General features: G+C 39.3%; 1 protein-coding gene across 6 annotated transcripts in view; it reads right to left on the minus strand.

The window, feature by feature from the left end:
• The window catches only part of NELL1 (neural EGFL like 1), a 293,578-nt gene that overhangs the window by 254,200 nt on the left and 19,869 nt on the right, over positions 1-19,509 (minus strand). For all 6 annotated transcript variants that reach the window (XM_074586318.1, XM_074586317.1, XM_074586314.1 and 3 more), the window contains exon 3: positions 13,588-13,738. In XM_074586318.1, the coding sequence (XP_074442419.1) occupies positions 13,588-13,738 (151 nt within the window). The remainder of the gene's footprint in view (positions 1-13,587; positions 13,739-19,509) is intronic.

Here is a 19,509-nt window from a genome sequence, read left to right on the forward strand (position 1 = left end):
ATAGCTATTACCAGTAAAGTGGAAGCTTTTTAGATCGTAAAAACTGAAAAACATAGTTCTTTGAGAGGAACTTACTTAAGAGATAAAACACTAGCTGGGAACATGTGGAAAAGATCACAATAGACTGGGAAGGGGAACACCAAGACAATAAATCTTGACCAAAAGAGAAACTCAAACCCTCCTCCATCTTCCCAATGCCTTGCCATTACAATTTTCATGCAACATGTGAGCGTTATCAGGTGACTCGAATCAAAGACTCAAGTGGCAAAGTAAAAAACAGTCACAGGCAGATAAAGGTAAAACCAAAATTGAATGAAAACACAGCAGGCAGACGTACAAATAAAATACATGCAGGACAGAGTGTAAAAAATAAGAAAGGCTGGTGGTCAAGGAACTGGCTTGCTTCATGAACATAAAGGGACAAGGAGGGCAGAGAAACAGCAGCTTTCTGAACAGGAGAGCAGATTGTTGATTAATGACTACCACCGCCACCACCACCCATTAAAATAACTAAATTACATTCATAAGAAATCTGGAGAGGATTTTTTTATTATTTTATTTTGATGCTCAGTAAGAGCACAGTCAATATACAGAACATACTGCTGCTGGCGTTTTCAAGCCAGGAAAGCACTAGGACAAGTACTGTCGGTGAAGTCACACTTACAAGTTAAATGCTTCATAATTGCCATCTGCTGTCAAAGCACAAAAGGAAGTCATTAAAAAGACTTTCTTTCTCTCGTGTTCAGACAAACAGCAGTGAGGCAGAAAACTTCAAAAAAAATGAGGGAGAGCTACATAACAGTCTAGTATCTCTCTCAGACACAACGTATTTGTATACATATATATTTATACATATTTACACAGTTGATCATAGAAGCTTAAGAGCCTGAGAGCAAGACAAGCTCCTGTTGCAGGAAGCACATCGCTTCCTGCAGTCGTTCTTCCTAATCTCTTATAGCCACAGAGCTAATCGCTTACTACACAATGTTTTTTGTGTTAATAAAAAGGCAACAGCCCAGCCCTGGAAAGGTCAGTCAGATAGTGTACTTAATCACATCTCTGGTCTATTATTTGAACAGCACAGGGAATTGCAAAGCAATGTAGTTTCTCATCTGACAAGCTTTAGTGACAATAGCAACTTCAGGACTAAAACCAGCTTGTTGCTGGATGCACTGAGTTTGACTAATTTATATAATACAGAAGTGACTAGTTAAAATATACTGCAAAATCCAGTACTAATGTTTTTATATATGTACACCTAATGCACTGCTAAGTGCCACAGGACTGTATAAAACACCACATTTTTCCTCTTCAGTGACAGGAAAGGAGGATCACAGCAGACCTATTTTTCACCACCCTTCAACAAGTGCAAATCAAAAGCAGTTACATTCAGACAAACATCAGTAAACAACAGTCAACACAATCCCAACAACGGAGACTGGCTGAATTAGTTCGACAACTCTCTCAAGTATTTAAAAAGCGCAAGGCAAACCAACACTCTTGCATTGATTTTTTTTTTTTTTTTTTAAGATGCACAAATTCACATCCAGATCTTGACTACACGCATACTTCACCATGTTCGCACCTCAGAAGTTGTAGTTGTCTTTTCTCTAACAGAACATAATTCATGTGCAAATAGCTTTGTCAATAGCAAACATCATCTTTTCTTTCCTCCTCCCACCAGACTCTGGAGGAAAGCCTCTTCAATAGCAATGACATAAAGGCCATTCACTCCTGGAAATAAATGCACCTGCTCTATGTTCAAGTTCTAATCTGCAAATTGTGGAATGGAAGACAAATGAGTAGAAAAACATACACTTAGGCAAGAAATCATCAGCCAGTGAGAAAATAATTAGAAAAACAGAGAAAATAAATGGATTTATTTATTTATTTATTTTAATATCTATCTCATCTCTGACTTGAAATGCCATTGCAAAAGTTTTTATTTACAATAAAACAACAGGTAAACAATGGGGGGAAATTAACAGAAGCTACCATACAAGAGACAAGAAAATGAACTAATCTCTATCAGGCATTTTGCAGGTACTTCCCAGTATTTTGCAAGGAAGAAGAAAACATAGGAACAGAACGAGTAAGGGTTCCTAAAAGGATTGCAGCATCTGAAATGTATCATCATGTAGGCAAGTGTGACTTTAAATGTTGCCATGAGATCCATATCAAAACCCAGGAGAGATCCTGGAGTATTACAACTACTTCTTCTTCTCCTGCATCACATCAGCATGAAGCCTGTGTGTCAGCTTGCCGCTGTCGTTAGCTCCTGCCACCCTCCTCAAGACCTTTTCCAAGAGAGAGAGATGAGAGACAATAATCTACTTGTCAACTTGTTAGCACCGAGTGATGGTTTCTTGTTTTATTTGTTATTTCTCGATGAGGATTTATTTTTTTATATTTTTTAAACAGGTGTAGATCAAAAGTAACATGTGTTTTGACAGATTAAAGTCTCAGAACACATGTATTAAGAAAGCTCACTGTTTATGGAACAGCAATACAATATGACCTTGGCTGAAATTTTCCCACTACTAGAATTTCCATATTTGTTAAGAATGTAAGCTACTGCTGGCTTCTTTTATACAATTATAGAATTCAAATGCTTTTTATAGGTCTGTCTGCAGCCTCTTGTTCAAATCCCAATGTGTAAGAAAAAAACATGTTGCTAAATTCAGATTAATTTTATGCACCTCAAAAAAGTTGGGATAATTTAAGACCGTGCAATGTGCTTTACAGAACAACAATATTATTCCACAATCAACTCAAGATGCTTTGCAATTCTTTCTGAAAACTTTTGCAACTCCTATGTACCCTCACACACTAATATTGTTATGAGAGGATAAAGCCTGACTCAGTGATGTTTAACGTTTTCTTTTTTTCTCCTTCTTTTAGTCACAACCATAGTGAATATTTAACTGTGTATTTGAAAGCCCATTTCACTCCAGATCCAGAGGGAAAGGTGTCTAAAATTATACTGTAAGTTAGAAACAGCTGCTGTGGATGTAATGATCAAAAAAATTGGAAAAGTCCTTATCAACATTAAATAAGAGCATGTAAGACACCTGAAGCAGAAAAAGCAAAGTATTTCTATAAGGTGAGCCGGCTTAATACATCATCTGCACTAAAGAAACATATTCATCTATTCATCATATCTACCACAGCAATGACCTTAACCTGTGACAAACAGTACTACATTCCATTCGAAGATTTTAACTGCTGTCAGGTTGTGGAAGCGGCAAAAGTAGGGAGGGCTCACAGACTCCAAATAAGACACAACCTCAGGAAGAGCTCTGGGATACACGTCCTTCTGAACCTCCTCAGTGTATACAGCACTTTTTAGTCTTATCTTTAGGATGCTAACACCTATCGCAAGACACTAAAATATCCCACAATGAAGACAGGGCACCATCTGGTAAGCACAATACTGATTAAATGCTCCGATAAGAGCTCTAAGAACTAAAGCAAAACTACTTTTTGCATTCAGTTCTGGAAATCTCCTTTATCACTTTCAAACATAAATAAACCAGAGTTATCATTCTGACTTTACAACTTCCGTCATCCCTGATCAAGTGCCAAATGAAGCCCCACAGCCTCTTTCAAGGAGCAGCACCAGCACTTATAGCAGATGCTCTTAGAGCTACTGAACAGATGTCCCAGGGCAAGGCAGCAGGCACAGATGGCATCCCTGTGAATATGTACAAACTTGGGGTTGCCATCTAGTCAAAACACTCATGCATCTGCTTAACGTTGTGTGGGAGAAGGTCACAAAACCACATGAGTTCAAGGATGGAAGCACCGTTCACCTTGCACATGCTGCAGCAACACTATGATATCAGGTCTGCCAACTGCTGGAAAAAAAACCACTGCCATAAGAATCAAGCTGTTATTGAACAGAAGCTCCTGGAAAGTTCTGCCAGTCTGGTCAAGGCACAATTTCTTATATTTTTTTATAGCAAAGCAAATTCAAAGAAAGTTCAGACATCAGCCCATTTGATGTCATCAGCTCGAAGTTCAGGAAGCTTCTGCACAAATCTGCCTATTTGGACATGTTTGTGCACATATCTTTTTCATTTCACCAGAGCATCACACCAAGCAGAATATCAGAACATGTAATGATGTTTAATGATAAAAATGGCTTCAGGCAAGACTGTGCTTTAGCATATTTGCAGGAACACTTCTTGATGTATGCAGAGACAAGCAGCCAATGCATCTGCATCCATTATCACACAGATTTCAGGATTTTCAATCTACAGAGATTCTGTGATGAATCACAGATCATTACACTTTTGCCCTTTCACTGCGCCTTACCACTGACTGAACCTGTGTGCAGCGGTATGCACAGCACATTGTTATTCTGGTTGTGCTGCCAAGTGGCTCAGCCTGGACAGCAACATAAAAGAAACTGAGATCTTGTTCTAACTCTCCCCAGTGGAAAGCAAGTCAGGCCAAGAGCACACACTGGGTACACTATGCTGCAGATAAGGTGGCAGGCATATGCCCAAGACCATCGCCACTGTCGGTGAAGCCATACAGAGAAAAGCAGTGCCTCTGAAACAAGATAGGCATCTGATTTCAAACAAAAGTAAACACTCACTTGCAGTTGTCACCACGGTTCTGTATGGGTGCAAAACTAGAACAAGTTGCAGCTGTCACGGCAAATATTTCAGTTGCTTCTGCAGGCACTGTTTTTGTACCCTAGTTACTATAAAGTGACAGGGTAAGATCCCAAGCTCTGAAGCATTACGCACTGTCAGACACCGGATTTTGAAAAAATGCTCTCAACACACTCAAGTGTACAAATCTAATCCTCTGCTATATATGCATACTTACAAACCATACAAAGCTACTTTTTACAGCTACTTTAAATATGGACAGGTTGAGAAGCTACAGAGCAAAATTACACATGGCAAATCTTCACTTACGTGGCACTAAAGACTTACTACTGTGGCAGAGATTACATACAGATATCATCAAAGCTTATGAGCAAAATCAGACTGACATCAGGTAGCACAAAAAGTGTTGTGAATAGAAGGATCATCCGTGACAATGAAGGTACCTCACTGAAAAACCAGATTAACTTTCCAGAAAATAAAATCCAAAAGCTGAATCCCATATGCTGCAGAGACAAAGCCTCTATCATCACCTACTGCATTCCAAAAGTATTCCTCTTATACAGTCAAACCCAAAACTTAATACTAAATTTTTTCAAAGCTCTCAACTAAATGCCTGAAAGTTCAACTTCACTGTGCCGTTGGCTACCTAAGAGGATTCTTTCAAACATTTGTATCCTTTCATTTCAAACAAAAGGAATTAAACCCAGTCAATTAAACAACTTTATTTTTCCATTCTGACCACTCTGAGGACAAGAGGAATCAGTTACATCAGCCTAGTTTGAAACTTTTAGCAGTAAGAACCCACACACAGACATTTTCTATAATAAACATTTGGTCTTTTGTTCTACAAATCTTCTACATGGCAGCTGGGCATGCAAGCTGCAAGGCATTAAGCATTTATGATGCTCAAAATATGCATTTGTGTACCTGCAACTAGGCAAAGGTCATCCAAATATAAATTTACTTTCCTCTTTGATCACATAAAGAAAAAAAGTAACCCCAACATCTGCCTGCCAGCTAAAAGACAGCTTGAGTCAGAGCTGGTACAAAGCAGCTACTCATTTTCATGGCACGTGTTGTAAAGATTGACTTTAAGCATTTTTGTTTCCATTTCACATGTCTAAAAATTTATCTTCACTGGGGCTGCTACCTGCCTACTATTTGAAAAAGACCAGGTCTCTCCCCTATTCATAGTAAACTAAGTAGGTAGTACCACACTGCACCTTACCAGGCTTCAGAGCTAGCACAGTCAGCAGGACACAGAAGAGTCTATCATTTGAAGTCAGGTGAAGTTTTGACTCCTTAGCTGCTACTTCCAAAACAAAACAAAAAAAACAACACATATATATATTTATGTCTTCATATAGACACGAACACCTACAAGAACCAAGACATCTCTACTAAAGGTATGTATCTGCAAGAAATGGCCAAGTAATTGGAGAAAATTGATTTTATTCCATCACAGAAAGCAGAGGTTGATCTCACAGTAAGGGAACGCAGTCTAGTGGTATCACACCTGAAAGAGAAGGCCTCACCCTCCTGCTGCCTGCTTATTCCTATCTCATCCTTAGCATCAGATTTAGCCATTCAGTTGCAATAAAGCATGTCAACCCAATGAACTAGTCTGACAGAAAAGTAACCTGACAAAAGAAGAGAATCATTTCTTTACATATCACCACTCCAAAACCAAGTCACCTTGTACTCGCACTATCACTGTAACTAGCAAGGAACGCAGTCCCCAGTTACACTCTGAAGTTGTCCTTGAAGAGCTCACCATCCAGAACCCTTGACTAAACATTCGTTTCCCCTGTGGACCATTCGCACTCCACATAGCATTTGTATCTGAAGACTTTCTGAATGGGGGCACTCCGTTATTTAAGGGTACCCTGGGACTCTGAGCTGGCATTAGCTCAGGGATCATGGTAGGTACCCAGAAGCCCGGAGCTGCCAGTGTGACCAGAGAGCCCCCAGCAGAGCTGTAACCAAAGCAGAACATAGCGCCGGTCCCTCCCTCCCTCATGCTCATCACTGCAGCAAGAACTCAGCTCAGGGGATCCCCAAGTCCATAATCTCTAAATACCAGATTTTAATAAAACAAACGAGGATAACATAGCCTTTTAAGCTAACAAGGTCTACCACTTGAGTCAAACAACAATATTTGAAAACAAATTACCCTAATTGCTGTGTCCTTACAAGGAAAGTTCTTCCCTCTGATCTTGCTCTCAAATTCAGCAGCTCTTCAGTGATTTCTCATGTTATGACAAATTCCACACATTTCTGGTAGGTTCCCAGTAAAAACAAAAAAAAAAAAATCTCTTTTCCACTCTCTCAAGGCCCAGCCACACATCTGCTTCCCTGCTGCTCTCTGGACACCCTCAGTCTCCAACCTGCCCTGCAGGCCACCTTCTTCCCCTCCTTCCCTCCCCGCTGCCACCTGAGCACCGGCAGCTTTCCACAGCTAGCAGTCATTAGGGCAGGCACTGCGACCCTCCTGCCTTTCAGAAGGCAGTTCCTCAGGCAGGAAAACACACAGGCATTGTTACTAAACTGAGAACAAAAAACAAAAGCCAGACACATCACCCAGCCTAACGTCCAACCAAGCAAATGACCATCTATGAATAACACATTGTGAACATCTAAGCATCTTATTAACTAGGAGAGTTACACTCTTAATGAGCAGCCCAAATTTAGCAGACACAGTTTTCAGAAAGTTGCCTTCAGTGTAAGTTTGAGACATTTCAGTGCTTTGCCTGTATCAGAGGATCATAAAACAAGCAAACAGAATAACTCAGCATGTTGAAGACGACTCCTGGGGGACCCACACATCCTGCTCCTGGCTGACCACAACATTTCTACACTGTCCAAATTCAGTTTGAAAGAGTTTCAAACTGTCAGCCATTCTGCTCCAATTGCCAACAAGGTCCAATCAATGCATTTCAACAGCTGGTTATCAGCAGCATGTTAATGCTTCAGAGAGACAACAATTGTCAGCCTAGTGTACATAAAACACCTGCTGTCAGCAGGGAGCAGCAAGATGGAAGGTAGCTCCTCAAGCAGTAACTCCTCTTTCAGAACACTTAAATCAGTGGAAGATGTATACAATCTAACAATTCTGACACACTTTCCTCTTTTGCGTACTTTAACCCTGAGCACAGATGCAGGTGGGCCCAATTCTATTTGTATTTGCATGTCTAAAGACCTTTTGGGAAGAAGAAAAAAAAAGTTCTGGAAGAAATAAAGCTCACCTGCTTGTCTCACTATTAAAAAAAAATAAAAAAGGTGTAAATGCCTCACATATTTCACACCACCTCATTCAGAGGGACTGAAGTAAGGCTGGATCTTTATATTCTCTATACAGCTTTCCAGTTTAGCAATTCTACATATAAATATTAATGAAGATGTGACCTTTACCCTAAAAGAAAAAGGTTAATGGATACATTTGCAGAGTTTTTCCTTCCCTTTTTGAATAGTGGGCATCTCGGAATCCAACATGCGTATACACATCTTGCAGAGAATAATCTAAAACGTAGCATGGAGTAAATCCAATCTTTCAGGTTTACAACTACGGTCAGAAGTCACTTGCATAGGTTTCTTTTCATTAATTAGGTTTCAGTATTTAATTTAAGTAGCTTGTTAGCCTTCTATGTTTTTAATCAAACATATTATGGCCTGGAAGACTTCCAGCTGCTATTTGCGAACATACAACTTTCTGTCTACTCCTCAACAGTCTCAGAAGCTGTTCATGGTGTAACTGGGGGAAAGAGCTCAACAATATACTAGAATCCCATGCTTGCTTCCCCTCTCCACCCAGAAGTGACTTGCTAGAAATAAAAATCTTTCACTACAAGCCTAACACATTTATCAGAATCTTCTTGAATATTTATATCAACACAGCTTGCTGTTACATAGTGAAGGGCCAAATTCTCCACTCAATAAATCATTGCACCGCAGTAGTACCATTAGCTTGCAAGTCTCCAAATATATGGTGTGGCAGAAATTTTCTGAAGTTCAGGTCCTAGACATAGGTTATAAGTATTAAAAAAAAAAATCATAAAATTTAGAAAAAAATAAAGTTTCTAGTGCTCCCTGTAAGAAAATCTTAGAAACATTAATCTTTTGACTGGCTCCCTAATTCTATCATGGTGGGATCTCCCATTTTGAAATGCTCTTCAGAAAGAATGACTACACATGGATAGAAAGTTAGCACTAACAAACACGAAGCAAACAGAGAAGACAGACACGGGACAGACACAAAATAGTAGGGAGGAATAAGCAACTCAGCATTTTACAAAACAGTTTTTCATCCTGCCTCTTTAGTAACCAGTAACAAAAGCAACAATGACTTCTTTGGGAAGGCAAGGTGGGAAGGGGACAACACAGAAGACTCAGGGGCCTTGGAAAATGCACATAACAAGACCTTGAGGAGAAGGTGAAGAAGGGTATTATCCTATTTCTAATGGATAATTCATGGGTAATGGCTTTTCTGCTTACTAGTTTAGGTTTGCATATTCTGCATTACAATGCCCAGTTTCTGCTTTCCACAAAAATAAACCAATGGTTAAGAAGAAAATCTTTCTTTGGAGGGCAGCTCGTTACAAAGCAAGCAAATACCTAACAGGTTACTTTGAAAAAGTCAAAGGGAATTCTGCCTGATGAAAGGTTAGAAAGCCTGATCCAGAGTTATTACCTCCCACGTCATGACCAGATGACGGCTTGGCAGCCAGCTGCCGGTTACGTGTAACATACTGCAAAGATTGTATTTCCTCTTACTTCCTTTCAGGCAAGTACCAGAGTCCCAGGCGATGTGTACTTGTGCTATTTGTCTGATTTGAGGAGGTTCAGAATCATACATTAGCAGAAACATCATTCTGGACTCAATACTTCTTGATTCCTTACCATGCTTAGACATGAGTAGTGGTTCAGTGGTGGCTGCCTCCAAAAAAAAAAACCCCAGCAATTAAAAGGTCATTATTGAAAGTTTGGGCAGTAAATGATTTGAAGATGTTATAAGCTAGTCTGTGGGGTAATTGCTCACCAAAAGAATACTCGCCACTCTTTTCCAGGTGCCTTACCCATTGTTTCCAAGTGCCAAAACCCTTAGAATGCATTCAAAGTACACAAATGCTTTCCTTCCCCACTCACTGTAATTCATTATTTTTATAGACAATGTATAGGAAGAGTTTATGGCTAATTTTTTCTTTTTTGGGGGAGAGGGGGGCACAATTTTCACATCAACAAGAAAAGAAAATATTACAGCAGTCAGTTGCTTTTAAGTTGTTCCCCAGAGTATTCGGGAAATCATAGTCAGCTCCTGTGGTGCAAGCCAGCATTTCAAAGAACGCTAGCCTGGGTACCTGAACATCCTTGACAGACTTGTCCAGATACTGATCTTGGCCAGCAGTGGGAAGGAACCATCAATATACCCAACCCAGCAAGTAAACAGCACAACAGCAATGCTGACTCCATCTAATTTATATTCTTGGGCTTTGGACCATGCAAGGCCAGAGTAGGTAAGGAGCAGGCAGACAATTTTGGATGAAATTGTACCAAATCACTGTTGAAATAAGGATTCATTATGGGTGGGATTTTAAATATCTTCATGGCCTTTACCAAGTGTCTTGGCAGTCTGAAGAGCCAAAGGTTCTGAGCAAAATAGCTCATAAAGATCTTCCGGGAAGAACTGGCTAGCATAATTCTCCAATAAAGAAAATAGTTGCTGCCTTCTGCATCCCCAAGTAACATGTTTGTCCATGTTTGTATTACATTTTGTTGTCTACAATTTAGAAAAAAAAAATTATCATCTTCAGATTTACCACTGTATTCCAGATAACTATGTACATAGTCTGCACATACTATCAGACTGTTCAATTAGACTTAATCTGTGTTAATTAAGCTTTCCATTTTCCAAGCTATATTTTAATACATTTGGATCATGAAAACAAAGTCCTTATCATCATTAAGCTGATTCAACATGATAAAATATTAACAAAGATGCATTTATCGTCATTGTAGTATAAATCCTGTCCCATCAAATGATGGTATAAACTAACACCAAGTCTCTAACTGCTGAGAAATAGCCATACAGCATAACAAAACAGCGAATCTGAATTACTGACTTCAAGAAACTTTGTATTCATCTTATTTTAATACCTTTAGTTTCAGAGTCCCGTGCTATTAATGGAAAATAAAATCCTGCTAAAACTTACTAGAGAAATGAAATATAAACCAAGCATTTCATGTATTACCACCTTACGGAGATCATCTCCACTACATACATCATGCTAAACTGCGTTCTGAACTAGTTATGCTGGCATATGTAACTTCGGATATAGAGACATGTGTGTGTATACACAGGTATACACACCTTTTTTGTTACTTGGAATAAAACCTATTAAATCTGTGCACAACAAAAAAGACGTCTCCCATAAAGATATGAACTCTTGTACCAACAGCTAACACAGCTTCTTTTATTCAGGCGTTGTTGACCTTCTGCAAGTTCTGAAGTCTCAGACTTTTAACTTTGCCACTTTTGGTATGCTGATAAGTTAAAAAACGTTATTTCCTTAACTACGTCTCCTATTTTGTGCATTAGGAAAGAGTTCTTGGCTTTTCCATACTCAAAAAACTATACTGGTTAGGTAATACATGTATCCTTATACTTGTTCCTGCAGGTCTTAATCATGATGAAATATAATGATGTTCCTTACTATTCTCTTTGCATTGTCCATTTCCATAGACTTTTTGAAAAAAGTTTGCAAAAAACCTGGATGTCACCAGAATAGAACCATGATAATTACCAAAAGCTTAGTAGGAGCAACAATTTTAAAAAGGCTTCCCCTTTAACAAAGCTAAAGACTAGAATGACCTCAGAAGTTAAAGCAACATCAAAAAAAACCACCAAGCTGAAAGTTCTGATCATGATTTAAGCAAGGTCTTCTTCAGTAGTGCCCCAAATCTTTGCCCTCTACTCCTCATCAATGTTAAAAAGTATCTTCTCCACTGTCGTCCACTTTATTAATTTCTATCATCACAGATGTATGGGTTTGAAAGCATTATCCTTATCAAGGCCCAAGCAGCAACTTAAGAAACTAGAGAAACAAACAGTGACTGTGTTTTAAGTGATACGCAATGAGTCCAGAAAAGAAGGATAATTGCAGTAATCCATCTGACATTCAGAATGTAACAGCAGTCAAGCAGTCATAGCAACACTGGACATGCCTATTTCGATTCTTACACAGAACTACACAGGCTGAAACTTCCTCAGTTACTACACAGAACTACAAAGGTTTAAGTGAGACTAGCACCAATCCTTCAACTATATATATTTTTTAAACAGATGTCTATTAATTTGAAGTACTAGAGATAACCCCAGTGCCAAGAAGGACATCAGAAGCACATTTTGTTCAATCAAGATTACTCCTGCGTAGCACATCTCTCTATGACCCTCTGTCTCTGCCCGTCAAGATAGAGGAGTTAAGTAGCTAAATTCAGAAGAGGCCATATCTAAAAATCCACGTGCCTTGCATTGTATAATCATCACTGCCTGTCTAGTTTGACCTTGGATTTTGCTGAGTCCATGCATGTGTCCCTACATGTTACAGTATTCCTCTGCCAATGGCTCTCCTTGATGTCCTCTTTCCTTTAACATGGCAAACTTATCCTGTTAACCGTGACTTTGGAGAGTTACGTAGCCTGGAAAAGCTTGGAGAAATTAAAAGGTAATGACAAAAGGAATCAGAGAGAGATAGAAGGAAAACAGGAAGAGTTAGAGGGAGTGATCCTTGTGTAATGTAAAACAATATTCTTATATATTAAGACAATGGCTGGGAAAATGAAAGAAGGAATAAAGTAAAAGAAAGAGACCAATAAGAAAGTGAAGGTGACAGAAAAGTATGATGATAGAATAATTAAGTAGCAGAGTCCTCCCCTTAGCTATCCTTGCCCAGACACCTCTGCTGTTGCGCTGGCAAAAGCCATCATTGATGATTTGGTCATAATAAAGCCACTGCCTTCTCCCCTTCATATACTTCCTCAACAAAAGGCAAGGCTAACAGTTGTGTATCATGTACATTATTAACAAAATTAAATACCAATAGGATCTTTTTCTTTTCCTAAAAAAAAAAATGCTGCAGAATGACTGGTATTAGATTTGAAATGGGAGCAACCAAAGTCCTATTGCTTGTATTAAAGCAGAAAGGCAGACTAGATACACAGGTCCTTCAAACCCTAAGAAATTATGAAAAAAAAAGCATTCACAAAGTTACAAGTAGGACGCTATTTGATGCGACACACGCTTTGAAACATCAAAGCATCATTGGAATTGTATTATGGGCCATAATACAAGATACACTTTTCTTTTTTTTTTTAAACTGATGTCTGCCACTATAATAAGCTAACCAAAGAGACCTCTTTCCTCCTCCTACACTGACAACAAAAAAAAGGAAAAAAAAAAGACACACACATGAAATAAGAATATACTCCATTTATGCCAGGAAGAAAACATACACATCACGATACGGAATCATAAGTAGCTTAATTGCTTAATAGCTTAATTGCTGAATCTCAAAAAAGAAAACATATTATTTTAAAATGTTATAAAACACAGTGAAGCGGGAAACATGTAAGTTTAACTTTTATGAAAAAGCAAACTCCAAAGTGCATATGATAAACTAGTAAGGGAAATTGCATTACAAGGTTTGTAACTTCCAAAGTGCATTGCATCCATACTACATTGGTTTTGATCTGTCCATTTAAGTTATTTTACAGACCAAGATAACATAAATAATGCACTCCTGTAACAAAAAGCTACTAGCAAAAAGTAACAAATTGCAAACTAGAAAGAAAGGCTTTAACTTACATGTGAGACTGTACATCTACCATTTCAACACACTACCAAAATAAACCACCGAGCACTCAGTATCTTTTATGTTGCTACCACTACAAGAAAGAGACAATTTCCTCTTACCTGTGCTCTAACTCTCGGATGGACAGTATAACTCCAGAAGTCGATGCCTTCTGTTGCAGGGTGGCCAGAAACGTGAATTCACTTTTATTTCGGAAGAGCTGTATTAACTTCTCACTCACATGGGGCGCTGCATGGATTTCTCTTTCTATATCTAAGAATTGTATTAAAAAAAAAAAAAAAAAAAAAAAAAGGGAAATGACAGTCTAGTGAAAACGCTAAGGCAGAAAGATTCAGATTACATTTTTCATTTTCCCATCAATATTTTTCATTTTTGAGAGTCATCTACCATGCTCCACCACTGCATTTGTTTCATGAAAAAAACCAAATGTCATCTCTGTCAGCATGCCCACTTGTCACTTTGACAAGTTCACAACTGGTCAGCTACTGATTTTCTGACAGAATTTTTAACGGGATGGTGAGCCATTTGTGTCTGCTGTGAGCAGATTAAGTTGCTGTAAATAAGGTGTGCTGCAGTCAGATAAATAGGCTCCTAAATTCTGAGAAATCTCAGGCATTGCCCCTCCCAACACAATTCACCAAGCTCCAATTTCAGTTTTTACCACTGACTTTGTTACCACCACTCCACCGTACATCACAGGAAACCTGTCCTTGCACTGTGTAAGGCAGAGATGTATTATTCCTAATAATGCTATAACGGCTGTGCTTCTGCCCAAGAAATAAATACAAGACACGCTTGCAATCCACTATGGTTTCAGGGATTTCTCAGTTTAAACAAGCAAAGCGTGACAGCTCATACAATATTTATTAAACTACAGTCTGACCAGGCAGATCCAGAAATATTTTAGTCTTGCTAATCCTGCTGATGTCCAAGCGGCAGCATGCCTTCTCACATTTGATCTTCTAAGATTCAAATGCGCGGTCTCCCACCACATTCATTTTTATCTCATCCTTTTATTCACAATGTGTCATCACTATGAAAGATGATTAACGACAAAAGGGAGAAATCACGGCATTTCACCTTCCCACCCCTTGCCATGTCTGTCATGCTGGGCCTTTGTCACACATTTGCAAGACCTGTGTCACTTGCGGTTCCTGGATGTCACAACCAATTAGAAGCCCAGTGCGCTTCCTTTCGAAAGGTTTACTTTGAAGCCAGAAATGCCAGGACAAATTCTCAGCTGGTAGAAAACCATAAAACTCTACTGAATCCTGAGAATCTGGCCCAGCATGAATGCTTTAACACACAAAGGAGTGATGAGATTTACAATTCAGAATTTCACTGCAGGAAAAAAAAAACCCAAAACATTGTGTCATTAAATGAGGCTTTGCAGACAGAAAGAGGAGAGACTGCCTTGAAAAACAACCTGAAACTCAGAAACATAACTACTGAGGGAATGCCATGGACTGAAACCAAACTCCAAGGAAAAAGTATTCAAGCATGTTTTGTAATTGGTTGTCTCAATTTTTCCTGTGCAGCTTAAAGCCCTTCAAATGAGCCTACACACTCAGAATCCTTAACACACTCTAAAAAGCTCACCTCTGAAAAGTACAGCAAATCAGACATCAAAAAATCACTAGTCATCATTTTAAAAATCTTTGCTAGAGGCTCAGATTCACCTGATAAATAAATATAATGCCCACTTTACAGCAAAAAACTATTTTTCTGTCCAACACCACTTTTATCACAGTAGAGAATAGTTTCAAAGAACACAAATCATATCCACTGCCACCAGAAAGGGGAATGGAGAAAGAAACAATCCAGCACAGACGACCAGGTGTTGTTTTTTTTTTATCTACAAGATTTCATTATCTGTATCATTATCTTCACCTAGCAGGTGTTATTACTGGTCATAAATACTATCTAGTTTCTTTTAAAAAAGCTGATGCAGGAGACACAAAACTGTGTGTCCCATACACCATTAAGTTCTCCAATACCCAGTTTGCCATCTACACCGACAAACCAGCCACTGGTACTAAGTTGCAAGGCATAAGTAAAACTCAGAAATAAAATGTTCAAGAACTGACAGTTTAAGATAATTGCCCTTGTTTTGAAGGTTAAGAACCTTACTATCTTAAAAATTTTATATTTTTTTTCTTAAGGGTGCCACAGTCACCAGAAATAAGATACGACTTATCAAAGCTTTCAAAAATTCTTTCACATGAAAGCATAGGCTGTCTTCTCAGTAGAACGCATATGGTAAAATTTCTGTTAAGCTTTGCAAAGTCCAACATTTTCTCATTATAGGCGGACACAAATATAAAGCCATATTCCGTCATCTATCCACCAAATTTTATACAAAAATATAGGACTCCTTGGTCAGAATCATGAATGAATAATCAATGTATTGACTACTTCAGTTAGAAACATACTTTGAAATACTGTGCTTTGAAATATTGTGATGTACTCTACCATCTCTTCATAGCCATGAATAAACCAAAACCACATGCAACACCTTATATTCATTCTCTGTTGATTAAAATCAGAAAGATTCAAAGTTCTGAAATTCCAGATTCTTGGGTTCAAATTACTAGATAACAAACAGCATTTATGTACTGCTTTGCAGCACTATTCTAGCATAATTTGTACAAAGGATGTTATATAAACAGGTTTTTAAAAATTAACACATTTCTAAGTATGACGGTTTTTATTTGGAGTAGGTCTACTCATTACCAGCGCCTAGGAACACCCCCTACCACTAGAAAGCTGAAAAACGTACTGGCAGATGCAAAAACATCTACAGAAATGCTGCTGTTCATCACTCAACGTCAGTACCTACAACAATGGGAGTTTCCCAGCAATTCCATGGCAACATGGCAAATGCCATCTGATAGTCTGCAACTGGACTCATAAGCTGAGGAGCTCACCAAGGATGCAGGGGGCACGTGAACTGGCATCACAGAGATGATAAACTTGTTGGGGTGCTGAGCCCAGCCCTGGGCTCGCAACCTGGGGCCCAAACGCTGGGAAGGAGCCACATGAGGCCTTGCTGAGGGCACGACCCAGCATCACCCCAGCTCCTGTGCCTCATGGGAGCAGCCCCCCTGCACCTCTCTGGCAGTGCCCCTCCTCATGCCGTGCGATCGCTGGGTATGCCATCTGTTTGGGTTTTGCTCGATTTCTGCAGAAAGTACCACACAAATGAACTGGGAGTACGATCCATTTAGAATAAGAGCTTTCTATTTCCAGCTTGATTTTCACACTTCAAAAAAAAGAAAAATTGAGAATACATACACCCCCTCACCACAGGTGCCTGAAAGGGAAAATACTTTTTATGCTCTCTATAAAAATAACTGTCTGCTCGTAATGAAATGTTGTATTTCCTACATAATATAGAACAATATAGGTTTATACAGTAATCTTCAGTGAAACATCGCTTCATGCTTGAATGATAATGCAATCTCAGCAAAATAAATAAACAAACATACATAGATACGACTTTCATATGCCCTTCTATGTGATTATATTTTCTTAATTTGAAATACTGACTGTCTGGAGGGGTTTTTTTTTTTAAACATACCAGAGTGTTTCTAAAATAAAGCAAGAAAAAAAACAAGCATACACACTTATTTAAAAGTACAACAGATACAAATCATCTCAGAGCATCAAGTAAAGGCAACTCTCTACCTTCAGCAAAACAGAGAAGTAGAACACATACCTATGTCGGAAAGAGAGCATCTTTGCTGCTTGATTTTAATTTCTTTTTTTTTTTTTTTTTTTGAGCCACAGGTCCAAGGTGAAGTGTCAAACACAAAGCAATGGTGCACTTTGCCAGGATAGCCAAGCCCATTTAGCCTCTGCCATCCCACTTTTCCCTGCCTGGCACCATCTCCCACGTCCCCAGGGACACCACTTTGCCTTCTCCTGGCTGCTTTGTCCCACACGAGCCATTCAGCCCCCGACCACCACAGCCCTGCCAAGCCAAAAGAAGCTACGAGAGGAACCGGCACCCAGGGCTACACTTGTGCAGGGGCTCAGCAGCCACAGCACAACTGGCCAGGCTCTGCAGAGGAAGACCACAGTACCCTGCTTAGCTGCAGCAAGCTCTTATATGCTCAGCCACCTTGATGAATCTTACCCACACCTGCAATTACTCACGATACTCACTTTCAGCACCTTCAAAATAAGTCTCAAATTTTTATTTTTGCATGGTTTGTTTTCACTTCATCATAAGATCAGTGCAGATGAATGGCAATGCTGCTCTGGGGCCAACATCAGGGCAAGCTTTACCTTCTGCAGGTGTTTCAGTACACGCTAACCCTAATGACAAACAGAATTAAGAAGGTACAATAACTCAGGATTAAGATCGGTCCTTACAAACCTGATTTAGGCCCTTAAGTTACATCTTCCTGCTTGGATCCAACTTCTCTATGCATCACCAGCTGCGGCAACTAAAAATTAAAACCAAAAGCTTTTACCACCTGTAGCCCAGAACATATGAGAGGCCTCAAATAAGAGAAAGGGAGAAGCTGGCTTCAGCTCCATTAGAAACAGTGCAAGGAAATTATCACCACACAGAAGCAGACAAAATGAGTTAGAGAAAGAAAAGAATCATGCTAGGAAAGCAGGCAAAGTTCTTGCCAAACTTGCTTTGATGATCGCGTCAACAATCCATGGTACAAAGGGAAGTACGTGACCATTTGGACTCAAATTTTAAGCAATGAAAAATGTGCACCGGTTCTTACAAGCTGAATCCCAATCATTCTGGGAAATCACTATTCATTAATAGATGGTCCCATTAGAGAAAAATACTAAAATTCAGTTCTAACTCAACTCATGTTTTCTAAAGCAACAGATACATTTCATCATTCACTAGCCTGCTTGAATACCTATTCCTTGTACTTCCTTACTTTGGAAGGGAACATATTGCAGAACACATTGCTTTATTGGTACCTTCAATCATTTCAAAGCGATTTGTTTCAACATGCTTTCAGGAGAACCTTTGCACAGTCACTCTGGAAAAGCAAGCAGAAATTAACCCTGCAACAACAGAGAATGGGGATTTCAGCTACGGCAATTAAAGAATAAAATATTGCAGCATATTGGCTTTTACCTTGCTATGGGCAAAAACCTATAAAACTGAAATCTCTATTAAATAAATAAATTAAATCAATCACAGTGCCTCATTTTAAGTCATCAACTTTCCAAAAACTGAACCAAAAGTGGGAGGAGGATCCAAAATTAGCAACTCTCAGTGTCGACAGTTTCTAAAAGTTACTTAGGATGAAAACACACAACAGCGTCGCAAAACCCTTCTGCTCACTGAAGGCAGGTACTTCAAAGCCTCTGATTGCAAGTTGAATCCAGCGCACTGACTCCTTTCCGCACATTGGTCCCAAAAATCATCTTTCGAAGAACAGGTGAAAAAAAAAACCAACCACCCAAAACACTACTGGTGACAGATGCCCACTCCTTTCTGCTCCTCTTAAAGCATATAAGTCACAAACAGATACAAAAGTTCACAGAAGGATGCTGACACCAACCACTGGGATCTTCTCCAGAAAGAAGTCATTTCACTGCCAAGCAGGGAAACGCTTCAGGTAGTTGTCCCTCCCTGCCTAGCAAGGGAAAAATGCAGTTATCTGCAGATAGCACCTATTTTTTGGTTTAAGCGCTGGGGAGAAAGTTCACATAAATTTCTCCTTACACACAAACAAAAAAAAAGATTTTGCAATATGCTCCTGTCACAGCAATAGGCACGGAGCCACATATATCTCTCAGAGCACTTTGGGTGCTCAATTTGGCTATCAGCACTAAGGCTTGAGACAGCCCACACCGTGCTACGGTGACCCACCAGCCAAGTAGCAGCATACCTAAACATCACCTAAGCACAGACCCAAATTCATCCACCATGCCTGCCACTCGCCTACACTGCTTCCAAGCCAGGCCAAAGCATGGCTTTTAGCAAGCTGTGGTGTACTGCCATGGGAAAATATATGCAAGCTTACATTTAAGGTCCTAAG

This window comes from Larus michahellis, chromosome 4 (genome assembly GCF_964199755.1).
Source record: "Larus michahellis chromosome 4, bLarMic1.1, whole genome shotgun sequence".
NCBI lineage: Eukaryota > Metazoa > Chordata > Aves > Charadriiformes > Laridae > Larus > Larus michahellis.